Source organism: Anolis sagrei, chromosome 1 (assembly GCF_037176765.1).
Source record: "Anolis sagrei isolate rAnoSag1 chromosome 1, rAnoSag1.mat, whole genome shotgun sequence".
In the NCBI taxonomy this organism is placed as follows: Eukaryota; Metazoa; Chordata; class Lepidosauria; order Squamata; family Dactyloidae; genus Anolis; species Anolis sagrei.
Window position 1 is genome coordinate 74601104 of NC_090021.1, and position 26213 is coordinate 74627316.

At 39.8% G+C, this 26213-nt stretch overlaps 1 protein-coding gene across 10 annotated transcripts in view; it reads right to left on the reverse strand.

Annotated features, from left to right (window-relative positions):
• Positions 1-9801, reverse strand: part of STXBP5 (syntaxin binding protein 5) — a 136368-nt gene extending 126567 nt beyond the window's left edge. For 5 of the 10 annotated variants that reach the window (XM_067466154.1, XM_060753527.2, XM_060753521.2 and 2 more), the window contains exons 1-2: positions 8522-9801; positions 6521-6618 (exon numbers count right to left, since the gene is read on the reverse strand). In XM_067466154.1, the coding sequence (XP_067322255.1) occupies positions 6521-6618; positions 8522-8677 (254 nt within the window). In that variant the 5' untranslated portion in view covers positions 8678-9801. The remainder of the gene's footprint in view (positions 1-6520; positions 6619-8521) is intronic. The other 5 variants (XM_060753526.2, XM_060753525.2, XM_060753528.2 and 2 more) reach the window with 1 other exon arrangement.
• Positions 9802-26213: the final 16412 nt, after the last annotated feature.

Genomic DNA, 26213 nt, shown 5'->3' on the forward strand with positions numbered 1-26213 from the left:
GCAAAGAACAGATGTTAGATGGTGAGAAGGGTTACAATTTTGGAATAGAACATCCCACATGAGTTCCCCACTTTACCTTTGTATTGCCTCTTTCTATTTTCCATATCATAATAAATAAAACTTTTCAACAGCCTAAAGGCTTAAAATAACAAACATAATTGGAAATTTTGGTCAATTGTTACAGTCACTACCTGTCTAATGCTAGTTAACAGTCACCAGCAGTGTGTTGGCTCTTATCCATCTCCTTTTCTGATAGGAAAGAATAATGAAACACATGTTGAATACCAGCAGTAGCACAGGACTCCTGCTCACGGGATTCCTGCTTTATAATCTTTCCCAGATGTTCAGTGCTAAACTTTATGTTGTTATTCTCTTTTAAAGTCTTTTAGAAATATTCTGGGAAAATATATAACTCCTTGACTGAAATGACTTCACTGGCTGCAGTTCCATTTCCAGACACAGTTCAAAGTGCTGGTTTTGACCTTTAAAGTCCCTAAGTGATTTAGATCCAGACTATCTGAAAATTTGAGTCTTAATGATTTTCAGGGCAGTTTTTTTTTTCTCCTCCCAGACTTGATTGATGAGGACACAAGAGAAAGCTCCCTCAACACTAACCACTTAATGCAGTTTCAAATCATTTCTGAAGAAAGTGGCTTCACTGTGTAGATCCTGGAACCAGTTTGAGACTTGGATGATAACACAAACCATAGAGCACTGAATGTTGTTCTTTCCCATGCTTCTGTGAAAGCTTGCCTGGCTGCTGCAGTTTGAAATTAGCTTAAACTGCATTAAATGGTTGCTATAGATGGTACCTTGCTGGGTGTTCTTAGGTTCTGGAATGTCATCCCTAGTAAAATTCGATCCCCGCCATTAATTTCACTGCAAGTAAAGATCTCCTTGTTTAAACATGCCTTAAGCCTTGGCTGATATGGATAGAATGCTTTAACAATTTTAAGTTTTAATGTTTTAAAACTAGCCTTTTAATGAAAAAGTTAAGGAGCTTTAATGTCTAGAAAAATTTTGGGGGGTTTCACAATTTTCTAAAGTAAGGCAAGTAGTTTAATTACTTTTAGTCAATAGTAACTCTACTAAAATTAGTCTTCTGCAATTGCTATTAACAAAAATACTGACAGCAATATAATTCACAATGTAGTTAAGTTATGCTTGAACTCTACATGAGAACTATCTTGATCACTTTTTGATAGGTTCACAATGCAGCTGAAGTCTCTTGAAGTTAACTGACTGAGAGATCAAGAATTTAATTAGTCTTCTAAGCTGTTTCTTTGTACAGATTAGAACAAAACAATCCAGAAGATCTACCACACTAGAGGCATGGTGGATGTATGAAAAAGTTATTTTTAGTAAAAGAGGCACATTTGACTGATCACACTACTTACTTGTAGAAAAGAGATCTTATGTAAATGAGCTCAAAACTGAAGCAATATTTAGCTAATTGTTCAAATCAACTGCAGTACCAAGCAATCTTGAATGCAAAACACAACCAAAGATCGCCTTAAATTACAATGAGTACTTCATTTAACAGTTTGAATAAAGTACAAAACTAAATGTAACTAAAATGCTTTATTTATTTACTTCTCACCCCGAAGGGGACTCAAAGCTAGTTACAAACTCTGGCAAAGAATCAATGTCACAACATACACAACAATAAAACAAGATATATCAAACTAGAAGACAATTAAAATATATAAACAAATGCATAAAAACATTAAAACAGATTAAAAACATACAAAGTGCCGATTCTCAATTTCATGCTTATAGATTTACCCATAGTCATTATTCAAACTGTTGAGGTCTCATTCCGTGTTATCCTACTCTCCAAACGCCTGTGTACAGAGCCAGGACTTTAGTTTTTTTTTCTTCTAAAAACTAGGAGGATGGGGCTAGCCTAATGTCACTGGGGAGGAAGTTCCACAACTGAGTGGTCACCACTGAGAAGGACCTGTTTCACATTTGCGAAGGGGGTGGGACCAAGAACAGGGCCTCCCCAGCACATCTTAAAGCTCTATCTGACTCATAAGGGGAGATACGTTCAGACACATATTTTTTTTAAAAATGTAAGCCCAATGACTGTTAAATATATTAGAATATACTGAATATATGCTGAATATATTAGACAGGAACCTCTCAAATAAAAATTATTTCCATTAGAACTGAAATAATAGAACATAGAGATTTTCTTCCTTACATAAACAGAGAAAGTTTTGTTGCAGTTATGCTGCATCACTAGAACAGAATTTGTGTTCCGCCAATACCTACAAAGATACATACTTAGGTAAAAGATAGACAAACTAGGAAAATGTTCTGGATTATAAAAGGAAAAACAGTTGGTAAAGATTATGGAAATTCAGTGGGAAAAGGAACAACAAATGCTCCTTTAGCCTTTCTTCCCAGAACAAACATTGAGTAACTCCAAATATCGACTAACTGATCTTGCTAGTTGATTGTTCACTACCTGCATGTATATTTCTTTACTGTGGAGGAGGTGGATCCCATTTAATAATGTATTTAAGTATCAATATCCCAGTTAATCACACATGGAACAAGTCAATTCAGAATTCATGGCCATGGGTCTATAATTCAGAAATGTTTATTATTTAAACAGATCAGTGACAAGCTTTGCTATACCCCACCCCCAAGAAAAACTGCAAGAATTACCATGTTTCGAAGTAACTGGAATAAAACTTCAGTATTCCCTGCCTAAGAAAACCATCTTAAATTCTGTGGTTGCCATACGTCTACAAGTGACTTGAAGGCATGTAAGTACACACAATGCAAAACTCTATGAGAAAAGTATGCATCATATTTTTAAAATTTACGCTGGGACTTGAATTCACCTCAGATGAGCTATAATATGCGGTCACATTAGCAACGTAATTTGTTGTGAAATACAGACAGTCCCTGAATTACAAACATATAACTTACAAATCATTCATAGTTAAGAATGTGGGTAAGACAAGAGGGAATGAGAGAAATCTACCCCTCAGAAGGGAAATTCACCCCTGAAAGAGATATTATGGGGAAAGGGTGTCTAAACGGAAGCTTTTTCACCAATCCTTGTTTCCATAGCCAGGGAATTTTTTTCAAAATCCAATTATCATAGGGGCAGAAAGTGAAGTGAAATCTTCTGAACAGGGGCACAGGCAGCAAAACAAACACCACAGGGGTGTTCATCCTTCCCTATGCTATCCAAAGATACAATATATTTTAGGCTGGAGTTAAACTTAATACACATTCAACTTAAGAAGAAACCTACAGAATCTATCTTGTTTGTAACTTGGAGACTACCTGTACAGTGTATGTAAGCACATGTTTCCAGAAGGCACCAAATCTATTTGAACAAATTTTACAGGAATTACAAAAAATGCTGAAAATATGCATGTTCCTGTTATAAAATACAATTTTCCAAGCCCTGTACTGAAGGGGCTTAATACATTTTAACAGTTTTGATTTGTACATAATATTACATTCCTAGCTAACCATGTGCTGCCACCTATAACTCGTTTTTCATTTTTTTTGGATTTGGCACATTTTGAAAACAAACTTGAGATAGGTATTTCAATTATATTATTAAAAGAGCTAATTAAGGTTTGATACCGCTTTTTTTCATAGACAAGCCAAGCGTTAGGAAGAAACATCCCAAGGACACAGCAATACAGACCACTCATATGTTCTGCAAGTATCATCAAATGCAATCATGAGAAGATTTGCTATCTTATAACTTTTAAGAGAATGACAAGCTTCATTGAGCTTTCTTGAACAAAGAACGTTGAAATAAGAAGTTTTGTTTCGTTACACAAATGGTTTAATAATTGTAAGTGGTAAAGTAGGTAGGAAACTATGTAAATTTTACTATAATACTTTAACTGGGAGCAAGAGAATGAGCTTGTTTTAGTAGAACTGTTACAGCAATATTTCCCTTTAATTTCACAAGTCAATTCTTTTAAACATGTTGTATTTAAGAACCTATAGTTGCCACAAAGACATTACAATATCACCCCTTTTTCCACAAATTTGCTATCTATTGTTTCACTTGCACATGTTTTAAAAATGCTGTTCTCCCCAGAAGTGTTTGTGGGCCTTTCTAGGTACTCCAATACGATTCTATAAAATATTTCTAGATCAAATATATTCAATATAAGATTTTGTAATCCAAAATTTCAGGAATCCAGGGGTATGGAGGTCTTGGAACGTATCCCTTGTCGGTATAGAGGTCATACTGTATTTGTAAAACCACGGTTCCGGCACTTCAGATTGTTATAACAGGGTGGGATGTACATCAAAAATATAGGGAAAAAACAATGAAAGTATGTGTTTTGATAGCCCTTTAGTCTTCATATTTTATTCTGCTATAGAAACAAAAAATAAGTTCCTCCTCATTGGTTCCCATGCAACTTTCTATACTGCAAGGACATGCTGTTCACACCTCCTACCTGCACAGAGGAGCTAAGATGTTAGAAAAGCAGCTATACCAAGCTTCCCTCAATTCCCCCAAGAAGCATGGTAGAAATTCTTTTATCCTGAAAATATGCTGTTTTGACATTAAAGGTACAGAAAAGCAGCTGTCTTGATGAAAATGTGTTCACATAATGTATTCACATTGCTTATTTAAGAGAAACTGAAAAGAATTTGAAAAAGATTCAAAACTTTCTGGTTACAGGTACAATGTCAAAAGTATATATTCTTTTTTCAGCATGTAAAGCACTATTAATCACAATAAACAGATTGACTAATACCTCAAATTACTAGAACGTGTCTATCCATTTCTGTTAATTTTGCTTTCAAAATAATTTGTTGTTTCATCTTGTGTCTCCAAGTATAAGTGCCTTTTCTTGGAAAAATGTATTTACGAACAAAGTTTTGTGGTTCTAGCAATCTGGATATTTTATCCCCACATCTTCTCTGACAGGAATCATTGCTCTAGAATGCTTCATCTCAAATTATCAAACTTCCTTCTATATATTTCCAGAACAAGCATCGACTTCCACCAGACATGCTTCCAAGAGGAGCCTTACTCACTACTTGCACTTGCCTCATTTTGAACATCATTCTTAAGATGCTGTTGAGGCCGATCAGTCTGAAAACCCAGCAAACCTGGAAGTGGCTTTCATTCCCTTAAAACAAGGGAAGTTACAGCCATAGTAAAGAACTGCTACATACCATATACATAAAATTATTTTTGTTTACAAGAAAAGAAATATAGGATTAACACAACACGAATAAAATTACAAATATTAGATATACAACCTGGCTCTATCAATGCTTACTTGGTTCTTAAATGTTGCAATTAATTAAAATAGCCTTGATTTTCTCACAGAAAAGTGGATTAAATGTTTCATTAACATTAAATCCCATGCATTTTAATAGAATGAGAAATAGAAATAAAACACCAACTTCGTAATTTAGAAGAGATTACAGTATTGCACTTTGTTCAAACCCAAGTGAACTCCTTACATTTATCTGAGTAGAAGCATACTGAAGTCAGATACTTTTTACTCCCTAAAGTTTTATTGTACTCTTAAGCTCTTGTTTACTGATAACATTTCATTAAAAAGTATAGTTATGACTAAGACACAAACCTTTCCTCACCCAAAAAATAAACATCTCATCCATTATAGTAAGTAAAAACATACATTTCAGAAATAAGCATTTCATCCATACTAGAAAGCATAATCATGAAGATGGAAATACAGCCATCACTAAATTATTTTTATTTTTACAGTTTTACAACTGTAAATGTGCAACCTAGTATAATACCGTGTATGATTCGCACAATACATTGTTAAACAAAAATATAAACTCTTCTTTCTCCTAAAGAGGAAACTTAACTTCCAGGTACAACACTCATTTGTTTCTTCTAAAATAAGAACTACAGCATTACAAACAGAGATGAGGAACTATAAATGATTTTGGTATATATTTCCAACTCACAATACAGGTAGCAAAAAGTAGATATGAATCAAGAGTGATCTGCAGATCAGGATAAAAACCCCTCCTGATTCCCAGCTGTAAATATACTATATGCTACTAAAGTAAAGAAAAAGGTAAGCAGGAATGATCTTTTCACCATAAATTCCTTAAATTTTGATACTCAAAACATCTTTCCATGATTAAAATACTTCACTTCTAAATGAGTGTCTTTTATCCCATGCTCTGGGAAATAAAAAGAGATCTTGGTGTATTATCCATGTTTGACAGCACAAAAACATTAAACATTCTGTATTATGAAGTGTAACTACATTAGACAAATTTTTAGCCTTGCTACTATTTTGAAAAGGTTTCTCATAAAAATCTGACAATGTATTCACCTCAATCTCAGTACACTCAAAAACAGCCCGACAAAAGTAAATACAAAAGAACAATAACTGTGAGTTGTCCCCTCCCCCTTTCAGATGCATTACCTGACTTGCAGAGTGCTTTGTCACAGTAACTCCAGTACTATACAGGACGCAAGGGCAATCTTCTTAGCAATTTTCTTTTTAGAATATAATAAAAAGGATACAGCCTTAATGCTCCAGTCTGAGTCCCAATCGCAAGTATCTTCTGAACAGGATCAAAAGCCAAGGCCGAAGGCTGATAAGGAAAACCATGGCGTACAGTCTGTCAAGTCAGGCCAGCAAAGCAATGATGGGTCAGGAAGCAGAAGAAAACAAACAAACAAAAACATATTAAATATGCGATTTCATTTTCTTTTCACTTAATCAAGGAACCACAAGTATTTAAGAGAATAGAATGATCTAAATGGCTTTTTACTGCAGAAAAAATGGTGTGGGTTTTAGTCAACCCTTTTTGAACATGAAAATACAAAAATCAAACCTCAATTTAATTTGTATGTACATACAAACAAAGCAATCCATCAATTCCCTTCTCAGCTATACTGTATTGCCATCCTAATCTGTAATGCTTTGCATAGATTGTGATTAGGACATCTGTAACAGAGTCTGTGACAGTCCCCAGGAAATGTGATGATGCAGACAGTCCTGTAAATTATATGACCACCAATTATTAAAATGGCTCTTCAGAGAGTCATCACTATTTCTCAGAAGTGGACTTTGAAATATATGCATTTGCTATTCCAGTAGCTATCAAGAAACCTCTTCTACACATGTCCTTCTGCAACCATTAATTGTAATGGAAATCTAAGTCCTCCTCATCTTATCATTACAGAAATAAATGCACCTTTGCTCCCATTTCGTGGCATTCAAGAGTAGCAGAATTCCACATATGTAAAAATAGTAACCCACCCCTCCAAATAACCATAAATTAGTGTAACTGATGTAAGGATTCAGATAGCGTGGAAAGAGGACTCCATGCAGGTACCACTAGCCAAACAAGAATATTTTTGTATTATTATTATTATTTTAATCTTCAGGAACAAGCTCCCCCACATCCCAATATTTAAGGCGTGTATTCAATCTGCAAGCATGTCATGCTACAGAAGCGTAGGCCACAGGTGTTGTAAAGATAGAGATGAGCATTAAACATCCACCTCATTTTGTGTTTCCATTTGACACAGCTGGTGAATTAATCTGCTGCATCATCGTTTTGGAATTTAGGCTTCAACTGCGTTTACTGTACCACGAAAATTCTGCCCCCCCCCACTCCCCTCCCCCCCCCCACATCCTCAAACCACTTAGAGGGGCATTCCCAATGTTTTCCCCCCAGAGCTGCATTTGCCCAAACCTTTCAAAAACGCCTCTATAGTGCCAGTAATGCAGATAATTTGGCACCCATCAAAGACAGTCTCTCTCTGACTTCAGCACCAATGCAACCCCCGCCCCTGGAACAGGGAGGGAGAAAGGAAGCAGCTCAAAATATATATGTACACCTGTGCATTTCAGGAATAGCCCAGAATGTAAAGGGAGAAAGAGCTATGGGCTGGGAGAGACTCCAAACGCATACATACATCTGTGCATTTTAGGTATAGCCAAAAATGCAAAGGGGGAATTGGCTATGGGCAGGGAGAGACTCCAGATCTATCTGTCTGTCTGTTTCAGGAATAGGCTAAAATGCGATGAGAGAATTGGCAATGGGCAGGGAGAGGCTGTGCATTTCAGGAATAGCCTAAAATGAAATGGGAGAATTGGCTATGGGCAGGAGGAGACTCAAAATATATGTATATCTATCTGTGCATTTCAGGAGTAGCCTAAAATGCAGTGGGAGAATTGACAATGGGCAGGGGGATACTAAAAATATATCTATCTGTGCATTTTAGGAATAGCCTAAAATGCAATGGGAAAATTGGCTATGGGCAGGGAGAGGATCCAAAATTATAATACTAATGCCACCATCACATAGCGTCATCGCTGCTGCTGCTGCTTCCTTCCCTTCCTTCCATGTATATGGATAGCCTCCAAAGCATAGAGGTGTCCAGAGCCTGCAGAACCCATCATGGCTACATCATCATCACCACCACCACCACCCTCTTCTTCCTCCTCCTCCCCCTTCCCCCCCCCCCCCCTTGCTGTTAAAGGGCTGCAGCATCCTCCTCCTCCTCCTTCACCTTGCAGAGCTGGAAGTGCTCCGACTGGAGGGTCTCTGGGATGTCGTTTTCCCGGGTCGCAGGCTGTGGCTGCTGCGAGGAGGAGGAAGCCGAAGAGGACGACGACGAGCCGGCTGTCAGTCCGTCCAGGACCTTCCTGATGTTGAATTTCCTCATGGTCTCTCCGGCGGCGGCGGCGGCGGCGCACCCTGTTCTTCTTCCTCTTCCTCCTCCTCCTCCTCCTCCTCCTCTCCACCCGCCTCTTGCCGTGGCTCCTGCTCCCGCCTTGTCACACACTCCTCATCGAAAACCACAGCAGGGGCGAGCCCAGGGAAAGAAGGAGGAGGAGGAGGAGGAAGCAGGAAGGAGAGAGGGCCCTCCCAAATAAATAAATAATAAGGATAGGAAGGGAGAGGAGGGGAAGAAGACGGAGGTTTGGAATGGAAAGAGCCTCCCTCCCTCCCTTCACCCAATCATTATGGACATCAGGAGTAGTAAGATGAGGGGGGAAAGGAGGAGGAAGAGGGGGAGGAAGAAGAAGGCAGGGCAGCGCCTCTGATCTCAGTGGGAAGGGAGCCTTGACAGGAAGCGAGATTAGCAGAGGCAGCAGCAGCAGAGGCAGAAGCAGCAACGCCGCAGAAGCAGCAGCAGCTGCAGCAGAGCAGCAGTCCTGGCTTCTGCTGTCGACACGAGCCTTTCTGCCCCAGCCAGCCAGCCAGCCAGCCAGCTGTGGGGTTGTGGCGACGACGACGACGAGAACAGCGCCTCTGGCTCCCCTCAGGCCTCCTAGTCCTTGGAGGCGAGAGGCCAAGGCTGTGAGGGAGCCGAGTCCGCCGCGCCTAATGCCGCCTCTTCCTCTTCCTTCCCTCCCTCTTGGAAGTGACAGCAGGCCGCCTCAGCTCCCCACCCCTTTCCCCTCCTCCTTTTTCCCGCCTCGCAGGAGAAGGCGACGGCGACGACAAGGAGGGAGGAGAGGCGCCGGCTCATCCCGCTCCTCGGGGGCTCCTCAGCGCTGCTTCCCTCACGAGCGGGCAAGAAGCAGCGAGCGCCTTTCCTCCTTTCCTCCTCAGTGCGGCTCCTGGCCCCGGAGGAGCGTCACCAGCGGCGCTTCGTGGCGGTGCCGCCGGCTACCACACGCCCCCACAAGCCCCATCCTCCTCCTCCTCGGGCCTAGTCCCTGCTCCACACGGAAGCCGCCTAGAAACCCCGCCGCCTAGAAACCGCTTCCACCACCAGCGGCGCCCCCTCCTTTTCCTCCTCCTCCTCCTCCTCCTCCTTCTGCTGCTGGTGGGAGCAGAGCAGAGGCGGCCAAGGCGCCGAGCATGCGCGCTGAGAGGCCTCCGGCAAGCACCCGGATGTGGCTGCCTATTTGTTGTTGTTTGTGGGGTTGTTGCGGCGGCGCGAGAAAGGGAGGGAGGGAGGGGAGGAGGGATAGAGAGCACTGGGCTCCCCTGTGTCAAGGTGCAGGCAGAGCCCGGAAAGGGGAGGAGGATTGTATTCTTCTATTGAGGGAAGGGTTTTTTTGTGCAATTTTTTGTGTGTGCCTTTCTTAGGGCCCTTCCCCATAGCCCTATATCCCAGAATATCAAGGCAGACAGTCCCACAGTATCTGCTTTGAACTGGGTTATCTGAGTTCACACTCAGTTAATGTGGATATTCGAGGATAAAGGGCTATGTAGAAAGGGCCCTTAGTTTGGCCAAAACGGAGGCTGGCGTTCTGTGGACTCTGCTTCTTCTTTTCTTTTTCTTTTTTGTCGTGTCAGGAGCGACCTGAGAAACTGCAAGTCGCTTCTGGTGTGAGAGAATTGGCCGTCTGCAAGGACGTTGCCCAGGGGATGCCCGGATGATTTGATGTTTTTATCATCCTTGTGGGAGGCTTCTCTCATGTCCCCGCATGGGGAGCTGGAGCTGATAGAGGGAGCTCATCCACCTCTCCCTGGATTTGAACCTGTGACCTGTCGATCTTCAGTTCTACCAGCACAGGGGCTTAACCCACTGCGCCACTGGGGGCTCTGTGGACTCTGCTGACAGACCCCAACGTGAGAGATTTCTTGCACAGGGAGGGAAAATGCATAGGGTCCAGCTTATTTATTTATTGTGTCAGGAGCGAACCAAAACAGTTGTATTGCATTAAAAGCAAACAAACAAAGCACAAAGTTTGCAGACTTGGTATTCTATTAAATGTCCTTTGACCAGTAGCTGACAGGGCTCAGGTTACATTGCAGTAGGTGGTCTGTGGTTTGCTCTTCTCCACACTCGCATGTCACGGATTCCACTTTGTTGTCCCATTTCTTAAGGTTGCCTCTGCATCTTGTGGTGTCTGTTCAGCGCTTTCCGGGTCACCCAGTTTTCTGTGTGCCCAGGGGGGAATCTCTCAGTTGGTATCAGCCATTAATTGAGGTTCTGGGTTTGAGCCTGCCATTTTTAGACTCTCACTTGCTGAGGTGTTCCTGCGAGTGTCTCTATAGATCTTAGAAAACTATTTCTTGATTTAAGTCATTGGCGTGCTGGCTGATACACAGAGGGTGGGCAAGAGATGTCACTGTCTTGGTCCTTTCACTATTGGTTGCTACTCCCCAGCGGATGTCAGGTGGTGCAATACCGGCTAAACAGTGTAATTTATTCAGTGGTGTAGGGCGCAGACACCCCATGATAATGTGGTATGTCTCATTAAGACATCCACTGTTTTAGCGTGGTGAGATGTGTTCCACACTGGGCATGCTTACTCAGCAGCAGAGTAGCATAGTGCAAGAGCAGATGTCTTCACTGTATCTGGTTGTGATCCCCAGGTTGTGCCAGTCAGTTTCCGTATGATATTGTTTCTAGCGCCCATTTTTTGCTTGATATTCAGGCAGTGCTTCCTGTAGATCAGAGCAGAGTCCAGGGTAACTCCCAGGTATTTTGTGCTTTTCATCTTTATTTATTTATTTATTTATTTACTTTACTTTACTTGTTACCGCAGTTTCTCAGCCCAACAGGCGACTCAACGCGGTTTACAACAAGGATAAGAATCAATCAACGATATACAATTTAAAACCATAAAAGCATAATATACAATATTGACACAACAATAGACAACACAATGCATCTCATAACTAGAGTCGTGATCCAATCCGTCGTCCAAATTTCCATTCCTGTAATCATCACATTCATTGCACTGTTTAACCGAAGAACAGTCCACTCAGATAATGTGGGATTCTCTGCCTTGATATTCGGGGATATAGGGCTATATGGAAGGGTCCTTAGTTTGGCCAAAAAGGAGTCTGGCATCCTGTGGACTCTTTTCTGATAGGTCCCAACTTGAGAGCTTTCTTGCACAGGGTCCAGCTGAATTTCCTCCTCCATGGAGAGGGGAGGACTGCACTTTCTTACTTTCTTTCTCTCTCCCGCACACACACATAAACCCTGGTTGCAACTCTTTATTATGCATAGGATCCTTCTCGTCCTGTATAGCAGGCATGGGCAAACTTCGATCCTCCAGGTATTTTGGACTTCATTTTGTGTGTGTGTTGAAATGGGATTAAATAAATGGTGCTGCTTTCTTTGTTTGGCCAAAAAAGAAGGCTGGCATCCTGTCGACTCTTTCCTGTTGTTGTTTATTCGTTCAATCGCTTCCAACTCTTCGTGACCTCATGGACCAGCCCACGCCAGAGCTCCCTTTTGGCCGTCACCACCCCCAGCTCCTTCAAAGTCAAGCCAGTCACTTCAAGGATACCATCCATCCATCTTGCCCTTGGTTGGCCGCTCTTCTTTTTTCCTTCCACTTCCCCTAGCATCATTGTCTTCTCTAAGCTTTCCTTTCTTCTCCTTATGTGGCCAAAGTACTACATATTTGCCTCTAATATCCTTACCTCCAATGAGCAGTCAGGCTTTATTTCCAGAAGTATGGACTGGTGGGATTAGAAGGCTCCTCGGCTCCTCCTCGCTTTCAGCCATCAAAGTGGTATCATCTGCAAATCTAAGGTTGTCAATGTTTCTTCCAGCAATTTTAACACCAGCCTTGCATTCATCAAGTTCCGCACATCGAATAATGTGTTCTGCATACAAGTTGAATAGGTTGAGTGAGAGTATATAACCCTGCCGTACGCCTTTCCCAATCTTGAACCAGTCTGTTGTTGCTGACTGTCTGTCTCTTTGCTGACAGGCCCCAATTTGAGGGGTATCTTGCACAGGGAGGGGAAATGAATAGTGTCCAGCTGAATTTCCTCCTTCATGCTGAAGGGAGGACTGAACTTTCTCCCCCCCCCCCCCCCCATACACACACATGTATACGCCCTGGTTGCAATTCTTCATTATGATTTAGGATGTGACTGGTTCCTTCTCTTCCTGTATAGCAGACATGAGCAAACTATGCCTGAAGGAAGAGACAGTGCAGCTGGACCCTATACAGCAGGCATGGGCAAACTTCAGCTACCATATTTCCTAACAGCCTTGTGGGAGTTGAAGTCCAAAACACCTGGAGGGACAAAGTTTGCCCATGCCTGCTGTATAGGCTCCAGCTTCACTGCCTCTTCAGGCATAGGATTTGCCTCCATCTCCTCCTCCTTCGGGCATAGGGTCTGCATGCATCTCCTCCTATTTAATGCATAGGATCCGCTTCCCATCTTTCTTTATGCATAAAATCTGGCTGCATCTTCTCTTCCTTCATGCACACCAGGCACACCATCTCCTTGTGCATCATCCCCTCCATGCATAGAGCCCAACTTCTTCTCCTTTATGCATAGAGGCCAGCTACATCTCCTCCTTTATATGTAGGGCCTGGCTGGATCTCCTGATAATGCATAGTATCTGTCGGCATCTCCATGCATAAGAACTAGCAGCATCTCCAGGTCCTTCCTGCATTGGGCCTGGCAGTATCCTACTCCTTCATGTATGTCTGCAGGAGGAGGTGTAGCTGCACCTTATGTGTAAAGGAAGAGGGGGTCCAGATGCATAAAGGAGGAGGAGGAACATCCAAATGCTATGCATTGTTAGAAGATGCACTAGTCTCTATGCATGAAGAAGGAGTAGGTGCAACTGAACCCTCCTTATTTATGCATAGTGTCCAGCTGTATCTCATGATACATATAATCCAGAAACATCTCTTCATTTACACATAAGTTCTGAACGCTCCTCCTCCTCCTCCCTTATTCATATGATCTGCCTATATATCTTCCTTTTAAAAAAAATGGGAAAGGAAGGAAGAGTCCTGCAGGTCTGCTAATCCCAGGACAATCCTTATTACGGATTCCTCCATGCACTGATTCAGCATGTTCAATTTGTGATCGCTGGCTGCCCAGGGTAAAAGGGAAATCGCCTTTATGCCTCTGTTCCTGGAAATTACATACAAGTCTCTCCATATAAATGGTACCAATTTTTCTTGTTTTCCATTCTTTCAAATTTGCAGTGCTAAAGAACTGATTTTGAAGAAGGCTATATGGTGGGGAGTTAGGAAAAACAGTAGTGGTCTGTGGGGTGACCTGTCTGAAGCAATATCTGTCTTGAAGATAATTAGATATGTGTCCTGCTTAATTTAGCCAGCATTTAACCATGATGGGGAGAAAGGTAGGGTATAAATACAGATGATGATGATGATGATGATGATGATGATGATGATGATGGGGGGTGTTGTGTGGTTTCCGCACTGTATGGCCCTGTTTTAGAAGCATTTTTTCCTGATGTTTTACCTGTATCTGTGGCTGACATCTTCAGAGGATCTGAATAATTTTGATTTCCAGATATTGTTTATTGTGGATTTGGTCCTGCTGGCTGCCAAAAAGAATGGGGGAAAACAGTGTCTTGGATACAAGTACTTTCAAAGGCATGGAGAAAGATTTGGTTAAATTTGGGACTACTCTGAATGCAGATTAACTAGGTTATTGTTTTCCTCCAACTACATTCAAGTTGTTTTCAAACTATAGCAAAGGTGTAACATTGGGGACAGACCCCTAATCTTTCTTGCTAAGATGGTATGGGAGGCTCTTCTCATTGTCCCATATCTTTCCTAGGCTTGTTTAGTGGGAACAAGGGAGAAGGTGTTCTTCTTTGCTGCTCCCAGATTTTGGAGCTCCCTCCCAAGATGGCTCGTCCTTGCTTTTCTTCCAGCAGGAGGTAAAAATATCTCTGCTCCATCAGGCTTTTAGTCATTGATAAGGTTGGGCTCATAATACTGTGTGGGGGCTAGTTTGAACATTTGTAAGATGTTTTTCTCCACATATTTTATTATTTTTGTTTAATTATTTTTCATTGTATATTTATATTTTGATGTACTGCTTTTAATTTCTACTGTTTTTGGTATGGTGTTAGATATCTCAGCTCCCATTATCAGGAGAAAGTTGGGATACAGATAAACAAAAGTAATAATAATCAAATCCTCTTGTGCATCCAGACATCGGGGTGAGGATTGGTGGGTGGGAGTGGTCACAATCCAAGACAGGATTACGCAGATATAAAGCTAATTTAATTCAATGGCTGAAAGTGTAATTAAGTCTGCTCTAGTAAACTGTAATATGGGTAAAGTGTCCCCGAGCTTCTGAACAGCCCTTGCTATTTCTATCCTAGAAGTATTTAAACACTGGACTTCTAACTCTGACCATGAAGTTACTTTTAAAGGCTTGCAATCAAATGGTCTCTGGCTTAGTTTGGAATTACAGCCAAATTATTTATTTATATGAAGTATCTTTACCCTGCTCTTTAGCCCCAAAGGCTCCCAGAGCAGATTACATACATCCTTTGAAGAGACCGTCTCCCTGCTCACAGGCTTGCAGTCTAAAAATATGTGACACACAAGGCATAGGAAGAGTCAAGGCCAAGCTTGAGCACCAGTTCTTAAAGAATGAGGTGTATGGATATGCTGAAATGGGCTGAACCACTTTTAATGCACATGTTTGGGGCAACATTTTAATACTTCCTTTTGCTTAGGTTTGTTGCTAACCTTTTGCAATAAAAATAGCACAGAGGGGAGCAGTTGGGGTTAGAGCATTTTGCCCTGGTGCATTAATATTTGTTTCTATTAAAATAGGATTGTGTGAAAATATTTTTAAAATGTGCATCTGCATTCTGCTTCCTCTGGAGTCTCATCCCATTGTACTAGATGTCTAGATCAGGTCACTGTGACAAGAGAAGATGTTAATAGTCAGGCAAAGCTTGGTTAAAGTTAGGTAAATATTTAAGATGATGCAAGATAGCATTAAAGTACAAAACAGAGAGAGCATAATGCAAATATATTTGTGCAAATACAGATAAAGTTTTTGATATGTGAAATAGTGCCCCCTTGGTATCTGCTTGATCCCAAGACCATCTGTGGATACTAAAAGCCATGGGTGCTGAAGTCCCATATATACAATGGTGTGGTAAAATAGTATCCATTATATAAATTAGCAAAATCATGCTATGTCTTTTGGATTAATTTTTAAAGCCCTAAACGGTTGAATCTGTGTATCCAGAATTTGTTGATGGAAAAGATGATTGTATGTTGGAATTTGGAATTGTAAATTTTAGAATTAAGAAGAGTCTACTTTTGATTTAAAATAGTTTGATTTCCTAAAATTACACCTTGCTTTTCTGCAAATGCATCTTAAAAATAATAGTTTGAACAAAAGAAAAAATCAATTAAAGTAAAAATAAACAAGGAATGCATTGAAACACAAGAAATTGCACTAAACCAGAGATCAGCTCTTCAAAATTATTGTTGTTGGGTGCCTTCAAGTAATCTCTGATTTATGAAGACCCTAACACAAGTCTATCACTGGTGATTTTGGGTTGGGGGGGTTTGGGTGGCGTGAAAATATTTGTTCAGTGGGAGGATTGCTTTTGCCCAACAAGTATGACTTGAACAAGTCCTCCTAGTGGGGTCCCATGGCTGAGTGCTGATTCAAACCCTAGTTTCCAGAATCATAGTCTAATACTTAAACTGCTACACCATTCTGGCTCCCTCCTCAGCAGTCATCAAGTTTAAATGCTGAAGGTGGGTCTGTTAAAATGATTTTATTGGGGAAAGGATCACATAAAGGAACCTAGCCCAGCTTCTATTGGTGGTAGATTACAGGTTTGAGGTTGTTTGGTCAGGAAATGCATATAGATAAAACATGCACACACACGGGCATGCAGAACTATTTAAATTGTTTTAGGTAGAATTTTTAACACAGTTTCTCCAAACACAATGTGGTTTGGAAAGGGAATCCAATGGATTCCAAATGTTACTGTGCTACCAGTTCCAGCAACACATAGAATGAAGTCAATAACACCTTGAGGCCTGTGTGGTTTTTGCCTCAGAGTTAGGAGTTATTTCAAGACAGAAAAAGTACTTTTATGAGCTATTGCTTGCTGGGCTTTTAAAGAAAATGCTATTTACTCAACACTCAATGACTTTCTTTTTTCTGTTTATGTTAAACAAGAAGCTTGATTGCTGCCACAAGCTTCTGCAATGGCCAGATAACAATACTATGAGCCAAATGGAATCTAATAAGGTTTACAGTAATCTCTTATGGTCTTTCTATCATGTACTTGGATTAACATCACAATACTGGGGGCGTAATTTAAAAACCCCTATGTATACTATATTATACATTTGAAAAGTTTAGAAAACTTTTCAAATGAACAGATCAACAATCCACACAAGTAGAGGTGGTCTTCCAGTCATTGGACTATGTTTCCCAGCATCCATCACTAGGAAGTAATCCGGGATTGTTATCCAACAGCTGAAGGCTGATACGTTGTGCACTCAAGTGGACACAATACATATAATTAGTCTGTATTAAATGGTAGGTAAAAATGGTAATTGTATGATATATAGATTACCCATCAGTACAGTCTACATGTGTTAAATGAAATTTCTGACTGCTCTTTCAGTCATGTTTACATCATAACATAGAAGCACAGATTTAAAACAATAGCATTTATTTTCACACCACTTTTCCTCAAAATTGTATCCAAACAATTTCATAATTTTTAAAGATGATAGCAATTAAATCTACAAAGGCATTCATAAATCTGCTGGCCCACTATGATTAATTTAAATGTCTAGCAGTGCAGATGAGAAGGTGAAGCTTGTGCTTAATTTTCCTATTAAAATTCTTAACTTTGGTGAGTTTGCTCAAAAGTCAATCCCGCTGACTTCAATGGGAAATCATTCTTGTCTCATTGAAACCTTACATAACAAATTATGAGTGTTTATTTATCATGTCAGAAGTGAATTGAGAATACAGTTCAGGTTGCAGGGCTCACACTGCATTATAGTAAGTGGTCTATGGTTTGCTCTTCTCCACATCACATGTCATGGACTTCACTTTGTAGCCCCATTTCTTAAGGTTAGCTCCACATCTCGTGGTGTCTGTTCAGTGCCTTCCAAGTCACCCACCCTTCTGTGTGCCCAGCGAGAAGTTTCTCATCTGATATCAGCTATGAGTAAATAGAGGACCATGATGTCAAAGTATTTGTCTGACTGGAAAATGCTAACAGTAATGCTAACATCCTAAGCCACATCAGCCTAGCGGGTGTCTAAAGCCCAGGATGGATAGGTTGTGTTATAGTATAACATTTGGTTAAACTAGACATTTCTTGCTATCAGTAATTATTGGACTGGCAATTACTATTGTCTTTGTTTTGTATAGTTAGAACATAGAATATATACATTTGTCATTACATTACCACCAAATCTTTAATTAGAAAAAAAAAATGTAGCCGTAATGGAACCATGTCATGGATGCAAATCTATCTAGTGCAACACAATTTGTCCTCACCTTTTATAGTGGTATTGTAATTGACAAATGATCCTGAACAGCCACCTCCCTTATCAGTTGTGGCACCATGGTTTTTTTGGGTTGATTAATTTTACTAAAATTTATAGAGTTATACATGAATATATACAATAAGAGAGCTACAGTTATTTTGGTAAAGAAGCATCTGCTACAGCTGAAGACAAGGGGAAAGAAAGGATTTCACCCTTCTCAGCCTGCTAAAAGGATATGCCAATCTTAAATTTTCTTGACTATTCAGTAAGCCATTTATATTTGGAGATAGGTAAGGTGGAAGTTCTTCCATATTGTGCATAATGTAGGAATGGTGATCCTTACATCTGAAGCAGTGTTACACTTTGCTGCACTTCAATACAGATAATGAAGTGGGGCAACAGAGATCTGTTATGTGGTTGGAAAGCTAGATGTGAGGCTATGTTAATAAGTTAAGCAAGCATTAGAGGGTGATAACGACATCTTAAGAATGCAGTAAATGAACATCAGATTTCTTTAGGCTACTTGGCAGGCGTATATGTAATTTTCAAACCTGCCAGAATATCAGCTATTTATCCTCTGCTCCTGCCCCCAATCATTTTGTGCCAGCCTAATACAGGGGCTGCAGGAGCCAGCCAGCCTAGGATATCAGACTGTATGCTTGAATTCAATATTTCCCCCCAATTCATTCTTCATTTTCAGTGTTTTCTCCAGGATTTAAGCTTGATTGCCTTTGCAGCGAATTCCCTGAGGTTCCACTGTGGCTATTCCTGTAATTCTATCAGTGTTTGAAGGAGTAATTTATTTTTCTGCTTATCCAAATCTTCTTTTGGCCAGTGCAAGGACTTAATTAATTTTCTTCCTACAGTCTAGAAATGCACTGTACTCTGTTTCCTTCCCTTTTGTTCATATAGTCCATTGACTTCTGCCGCTTGCTGTTCTGTGTTCCACTAAATATCAGCTGTGGCCAGCTTGGAATTGACAAGGACAACTTTGGCAAGGCATTATCTGCTGACTTTTCTGTCCCCAGTAAAAGATAATAAAAATTCTGTCTTGTGCAATATCCTCTAGATATAATCTTCCATTTTTATTTTAACATATGCTGGTCTTTTAGTACTACAAAGCACATTTATAAACAGGCCAGACTTGTGCATACATTGCTGGACTCCCAGCAGCCCTAGCTAGTAAAGCCAATGGTGAAGAATTGCTGGACGTTGCAGTTCAACACTACCAGTGGGTTATATAAGCTTTTCTATGACTCATATGTATAGTTCAGTATTTCTTAGAAGTAACCACCCTGTTCTAAAATAAAACAATGTGGTTTGAAAGTGACAGTTGTTTTGATTACACTTTAAAAAAATTCATATTAAATCAGCTATAATACACTATCAAGACTCTACCTTTGGAAGACAGTCATACAGCCACTAGTGTTCACCTATGATATGATGACAAATACTAATGCATAACCAAGAGTAAGAGTGCATTTCAACTGTCGCATTAATGCTGTTTGACATCACTTTCACTGCCATGGCTCAATTCTATAAAATACTGGGATCTGTAGTTTTGTGAAGCATTAGGTTAAAGACCTTGTAAAACCACTCCATAGCATTGAGCCATAATAATTAAAGTGGTGTCGAATTACATAAATCTATAATTGAGATGCACCCTTAGGGCATTAACTCTATATTGTAGATACAACTAGGAATCATTGAACTTATCTTTATGTAAATATGTATGTCACCGCATAGTTTAGACCCAAATTATCAAACTCTACATCAGGAAAATCCAGTAGTGGAATAATTGTGATTCTACATAATGTTTAATATAACTTTATATCCCCCAAAATGTCCCACAAGTTCCTGTGTAATAGCTAGATCCTTTCAGAAATCCCAAATAATGATCACACATGAGAAAACACACTAACTTTTATAGAATGTTGGGTCTTTATTTAAACATGCAAGCAGAATGATCAACCAATAAAACAACACCTTCTTGTCTCATTCAAGACCCTTCTGCTTTTTAATATTGTCATAGCACCAAAGATGAGGGAGCAATTGCGGTATAGTGGTATAGTGTTGGACAAAGACACGGGGAGACCAGGGTTTTAATCCCCACTCAACCAAGGGAGGGGCAACTAAAATAATCAGAGGTCTGGAAACCATGCCCTATGAGGTGCCACTTAAAGATCTAGGTATGTTTAGCCTGCAGAAAAGAAGGTACAGAGGAGATGATAGCCATGTTTAAATATTTGAAAGAATGTCATAAGGAAGGGGAAACAAACTTGTTTTCTCCTGCCCTTCAGGCTAGGACTTGAAGCAATGGGTTCAAATTATAGGAAGGGAGATTCCGCTTGAACATTTGGAAGAACTTCCTGGCATAAGAGCTGTTTGATAGTGGTACTGACTGCCTTCTTTGGAGGCTTTGCAGCAGAGGCTGGATGGCCATCTATTGGGGATGCTTTGATAGTGCTTTTCCTGCCTGTCAAGGAGTTGGACTGGATGGCTCCAATGGTCTTTTTCAACTGTGATTCTATGAACCCACTTGGTTACCTAGGTCATGTAATATTCCCTCAATCTTACAAAGGCAATGGCAAATCACGGTTGAATAAAGCTTTATCAAGAAAACTCAATGCTATGGTTATCATTAAGTCAGAGTCAACTTTCAGACACATGACAACAACAGAGTGGCTTGGGAGTAACTCTAATTCAAATCCAGTTTGTCAAATGACTTCTGGAGAGCCAGGCTGAAGAGTGCAGTAAAGGCTATCCAGAAGATCCTTGGGATATCATTGCAAGCTCATGTCTGTTAGCTTATCCTCTCTGGCTTCCATTTCATATGCGATTTATATTTCAAGAATGAGGGAGAATGTTTAAAACTTGTTCTTTTTTATAACGAGAAGGGATACATATGTTATATTGTGATTACATGTATCAAAATGCTATAACCTGTGTGACATATCTGTGAAAAAGAAAACAAAGTGGTGCTATAAGCAACTGTATGACAAAATGCATGATTTATCTATTTCTAAATGGTTATCATGATACAGCTTAAATGCTTCATTCCAAAAAATAAGATGAAAAATGTTCATCTCATTTTAACAAAAATAATACATTGGCTGTGCAATTCCACATAATCATTCATCAGTGATTCCCTGTAAATGGCTGCCTACACAGTAAAATATCTGGCATTATATTATTCTCACTGTAATTGCAATGCACATCATTGACAATATCTTACGCCACCGTCACTTCATTTTGCCTTGACATATCATACTAATATTCTTCCATAAAATATATACCAGTGGAATTTCTGTGAAAGTTTTGATTGTGTGTAGTTCAAACCAGAAGGTTAAAATGAGAAAAGGAACAGGATATTAATGATGTGAAATACTCTGGGTTACATAGCAACCAGACCTTGATCATTACTTGTATGAAGAATCTGGCAAAGGGTCTTCAAATTCAAATGCTGGAAATGCAGCTTCTGAGCTAATTGATCATATGACTAAAATGGTAGCTTCCTCATTTAGAATCCCTGAATTACTCAACATTGCTTGTTCTGGTTTTGGACATGAAGCAATACTTTCTATATAAAAATGGGACCTGTTAGTCCACCTTTTCAGCGCCTGTATTCGTGCTTAAATTGGAATGCTTGAATTGTGCTCTAGAAACGATTTTGAGAGTGGGAGAGGGAAGACATATGTCCACCATACATCCTTAGCAACACAAACATTTTAAAATGTCTGCACCCATTCTGCTTAGGATGGCTTCACATTCTTGTTTCAGGAAGATCAGCTGTACGCAAATGAAATAATAGGGCAGACCTAGAAGAAGTCGTGCTCATTGACAGCTTCAGCATGATGTTATTTCCATATAACCTTACAAGCCCAGGTTAAATATGTTCTCAAAGTGAGTTTTGGTGTTCCTTGGAACAAAGGGTCAAGGGCTCCTTAGCCATAGTCAAGAAGCTCATTGAATGGGTGCAATAAAGCTTATCAGATGAGCTTAGTTCTTGTCACCTGAGGCCTCTTAGCTCAATAAAGATATCAATATGTCTATCAACAGATAGTTAGATATATGCACCTTTAGTACACAGAACAATTACATCTATTACCTCGTTAATCCTCCCATGGTCATTATTAAACTTAGCTGCACATCCTGCTCTCTTTGGCTGTATCAAGCAGCTATTTTCACAGGATATAAAATCTCAAATCCTCTATGGCAGTTAATAAACAGGCACTTGGGGATTATTTGTTTTTTCAATCCCTGCATAATTCCTAATTTAGGGGCTACATAGGGACTATGGGAATTTCCTCCCAATCCGCACTAGAATAACAGAAGTAACTGAAGGCAACAGATATGCCTGTCTGTCAAGCCACTGACTGACTTTTCTAACCCACTTTGTGGGAGAAATTTCTGGTGCAAGGGGGAATTGTGACAGATCCTGTTTTGGTCTGTACTAGGGATCACTCACAGGATCACCAACATACAGAGAAATAGACAAACAAGGCCTGGCTTCAAGTCCCCTAGTTGAAGGTATTTGTTTCCAAAATATGCTTCCTCCATTAGAGGAAGCAAATTTGAGCAGATGACCATTATAGTGTTTGAAACATAATCGAAGTAAAAGTATGTACATGTTAAAATAAAAGTATGTACACGTTCAAACTACAAGAAAGGAGATTTCACCTGAACATTAGGAAGAACTTCCTGACTGTGAGAGCTGTTCAGCAATGGAACTCTATGCCCTGGAGTGTGGTGGAGGCTCCTTCTTTGGAGGCTTTTAAACACAGGCTGGATGGCCATCTGTTGGGCATGCTTTGAATACGATTTTCCTGCTTCTTAGCAGGGGGTTGGACTGGATGGCCCACGACTCTTCCAACTCTGTGATTCTATGATTCTTACCTTATTTGATAAATAACAAAACTAACATAGCAAGCATTCATTTTGTTATTTATCAAACTAGATAACATGTACATACTTCTACTTAACAAGATTTCGACTACATTTCAAACACTATAATTGGTTATCTGCTCAAATTTGCTCTCAACTAGTTGCCATTTTTTCTTCCTAGTTGTATTGTTGTAGATTTAATTTATTAGTCTGTCCATTGCAGTTAAGTCATATATTCAAAAAATAATCTTCTATTGTTGGGATCTCCTCACTTTTTCCAATGTTGTGCATACAAAACTCTTGTCTTCATTATCATATGCATGTATTTCTTTCATATTGGTCATCTGCAACTTTATATTCCTTTTTTTCAGTGGAGTTCCATGTGGTGGATGTGTTTTTTTCACACATCCACCACATGTGAAAAAAAGTGCTCACTTAATGATTTCTTACACCAAAGAGTAATAATTTAGTTCTGATGTGCCTGTGATAGGAAGTGTGCACTGTATGATTTTACTGCAACTATAGTTTCATTCCCACAAGATTAAGAAATCCTAACAGCCTAAGGGTCTGGAGAACAAGCCCAATGAGGAGCGGATTAAAGAGCTAGGCATGTTTAGCCTGAAGAAGAGAAGGCTGAGAGGGGACATGATGGCCATGTACAAATATGTGAGGGGAAGTCATAGGGAGGAGGGAGCAAGCTTGTTTTCTGCTGACCTGGAAACTAGGATACAGAACAATGGCTTCAAACTATAGGAAAGGAGATTCCACCTGAACATTAGGAAGAACTTCCTAACTGTGAGAGCTGTTCAGCAGTGGAACTCTCTGCCCCGGCGTGTGGTGAAGGCTCCTCCTTTGGAGACTTCTAAACAGGCTGGATGGCCATCTGTCAGGGGTGCTTTGATTGCTGTTTTCCTGCTTCTTGGCGGGGGGTTGGACAGGATGGCCCACAAGGTATCTTCCAACTTTTATGAGGCTTGCTAAGAATTAAAGCTTTGACTGTGACTTTCCACATCCAACATATTATCTGACTGAGGAAATCAGCCCTCTGTTTGCAGTAGAACTTGATTAAACTGTTAATCTCTTGAACAAATAAAATTTTGAAACTGATCCATATTTCAATCCTCAAACCAATTTTAATGCTGATTCTTATCCCATGAGTTCTCAAATCAGTGACAAAAGGTTTATTTTTGACATTTGTGTAAACGTTGCCCCTTGACTGAATACTGCCATATACCTGGGATTATTCATAGAGCCTCTATCTTTCTGGGAGTAGCTTCCAGAAACCCTATAAAATATTTTTAATTCAGAAAATTGTTCTTGTTTATATTTAGGAAAATGGTCAGTAAGTATAGAAGCGAAAATAAACCATCATTTTTGCTGTGGTTCTCTAGTTTTGAAGTGCTGGCAGATGTTAGTACCAGTCCTTTTCCCTGGTTATAATAATATGTGTTTATATGTTAAAATTTCTACTCAGAAGTGGAGAAAGTCCATGTACTGCAGACATTAAAGAGTGGTAAGTTACATATGATCACTATTAGTGTAGCCCACAACAGGTGCATGAAGTCACCAATGCACTATATAGTCCCACCTATCCATATCACCACTACCATTGAAAAAGGTATATGAGGATGGCTTTAATCTTCACCAAGCGTTATCTTGTCACATTTATCTTATATTCTCCTTTTATTATCAGTATAGCAATAACTCCCAATAATTACTTATTTATTAAGACATTTTAGTATTGCCTTACGGCTGAAAATCATAGCTTGGAGCATCCAAGCAGTTAAATTTTAAAACACCCCTTCACATAATCAACAAAATTAAGAACATATCACAAGAGAAACTACATACAGTCCTGCAAAATACTTCACTACCCTTGCAAATGAGTCCATGTTGGCACTGGAACCAGAAATCCTGGTTTTGTACCGTATTCTTACTCAATTCAGAAGGAGAACAAAAAGAAGAAAGGTAGATTTTTTTCCTCCCTCCTTTATGTACCCATTATATATTTGTGTTAACATTGTTTTGCATTACTATTCAAGGAAGTTCACTGCTGGGGTAAACAAGCAATGAGGACTAAATATTGATATTCACTCGTTCTCAATGCTCTTAAATTTTACTGACTTCTGAATGTGATTGAGCCACAGTGAGCCTGGGAAAGATATTAGCTCTACAACATAAACCAACGGTCAATAAATGCAAGCTATACTGGATTAAATGAGAAAACACATTCTATGGCTGAAATTTATTCAGTGAAAATGTATTACCATAATCCTTCTGATTCAAGTGACTTTTAACACTTGGTTGATCCTCTGTGGTATCATGTGAAGATAGACTCTCTAGTTATTCACGTATTAATGATGTTCCTTTGCTGACCTAGATTGACAACTTACCTTTTGTGATCTTTCATTATGAGGTCAAAAAAGTGATGTCCATTTGGTTGTACAATCGCTCTTTCTTTCTCCCATACATGTATGAAGAAAGCAAGTGTTTTAACTCGCCTAGAAGAAATGGTTTTACCTTACATCTTGTTTGCTATAAGAGAAATAAATGGAAGTCAATTTTCTGTGTTTAAAGATTTTTTTTCTGATACAGATTTACTATGTAGCCTCAGGCAATTTTCCCACCATCTTTCTCAAAACACAGAGAAAATACTTCCGTTGGAGAAACTGTGTAGGGAAGAGTAATGGTGCATACTCTTTTACATATCACAGATGAAAACGGTCATATGTATCAGGGTGATGGAGATGGCAAATGCCATTAATGAGAAAGAGTGCACAAGCAAGGAGAGGCTGCAGCCGTTTCCTTCTACCGGAGTCTAAAGGGAAGGGGAAAATTCTTCTCACCTCTTCCTCCTACTGAGTTAGTTAAGTGCAAACTACTTTTGCATGTTGAAATAAATTCAAAACAATTGAAGTAAGCTGAGGATAAGCTGGGGAGGTAGGAGGAGAGAGAAACCAAGACATTTCTAGAACAACTAACAAAGTGAGGCACAGGACTAATCAGGTATTTTCTTGCCAAAGCTGGACAGTTTGAATGTTCAATGGTTACCCAAAGTTGGACCAGGACTTAGAGCAAAACACCAGAATTTAGTTGGCGAGGGGGGACATCAGTGATCAC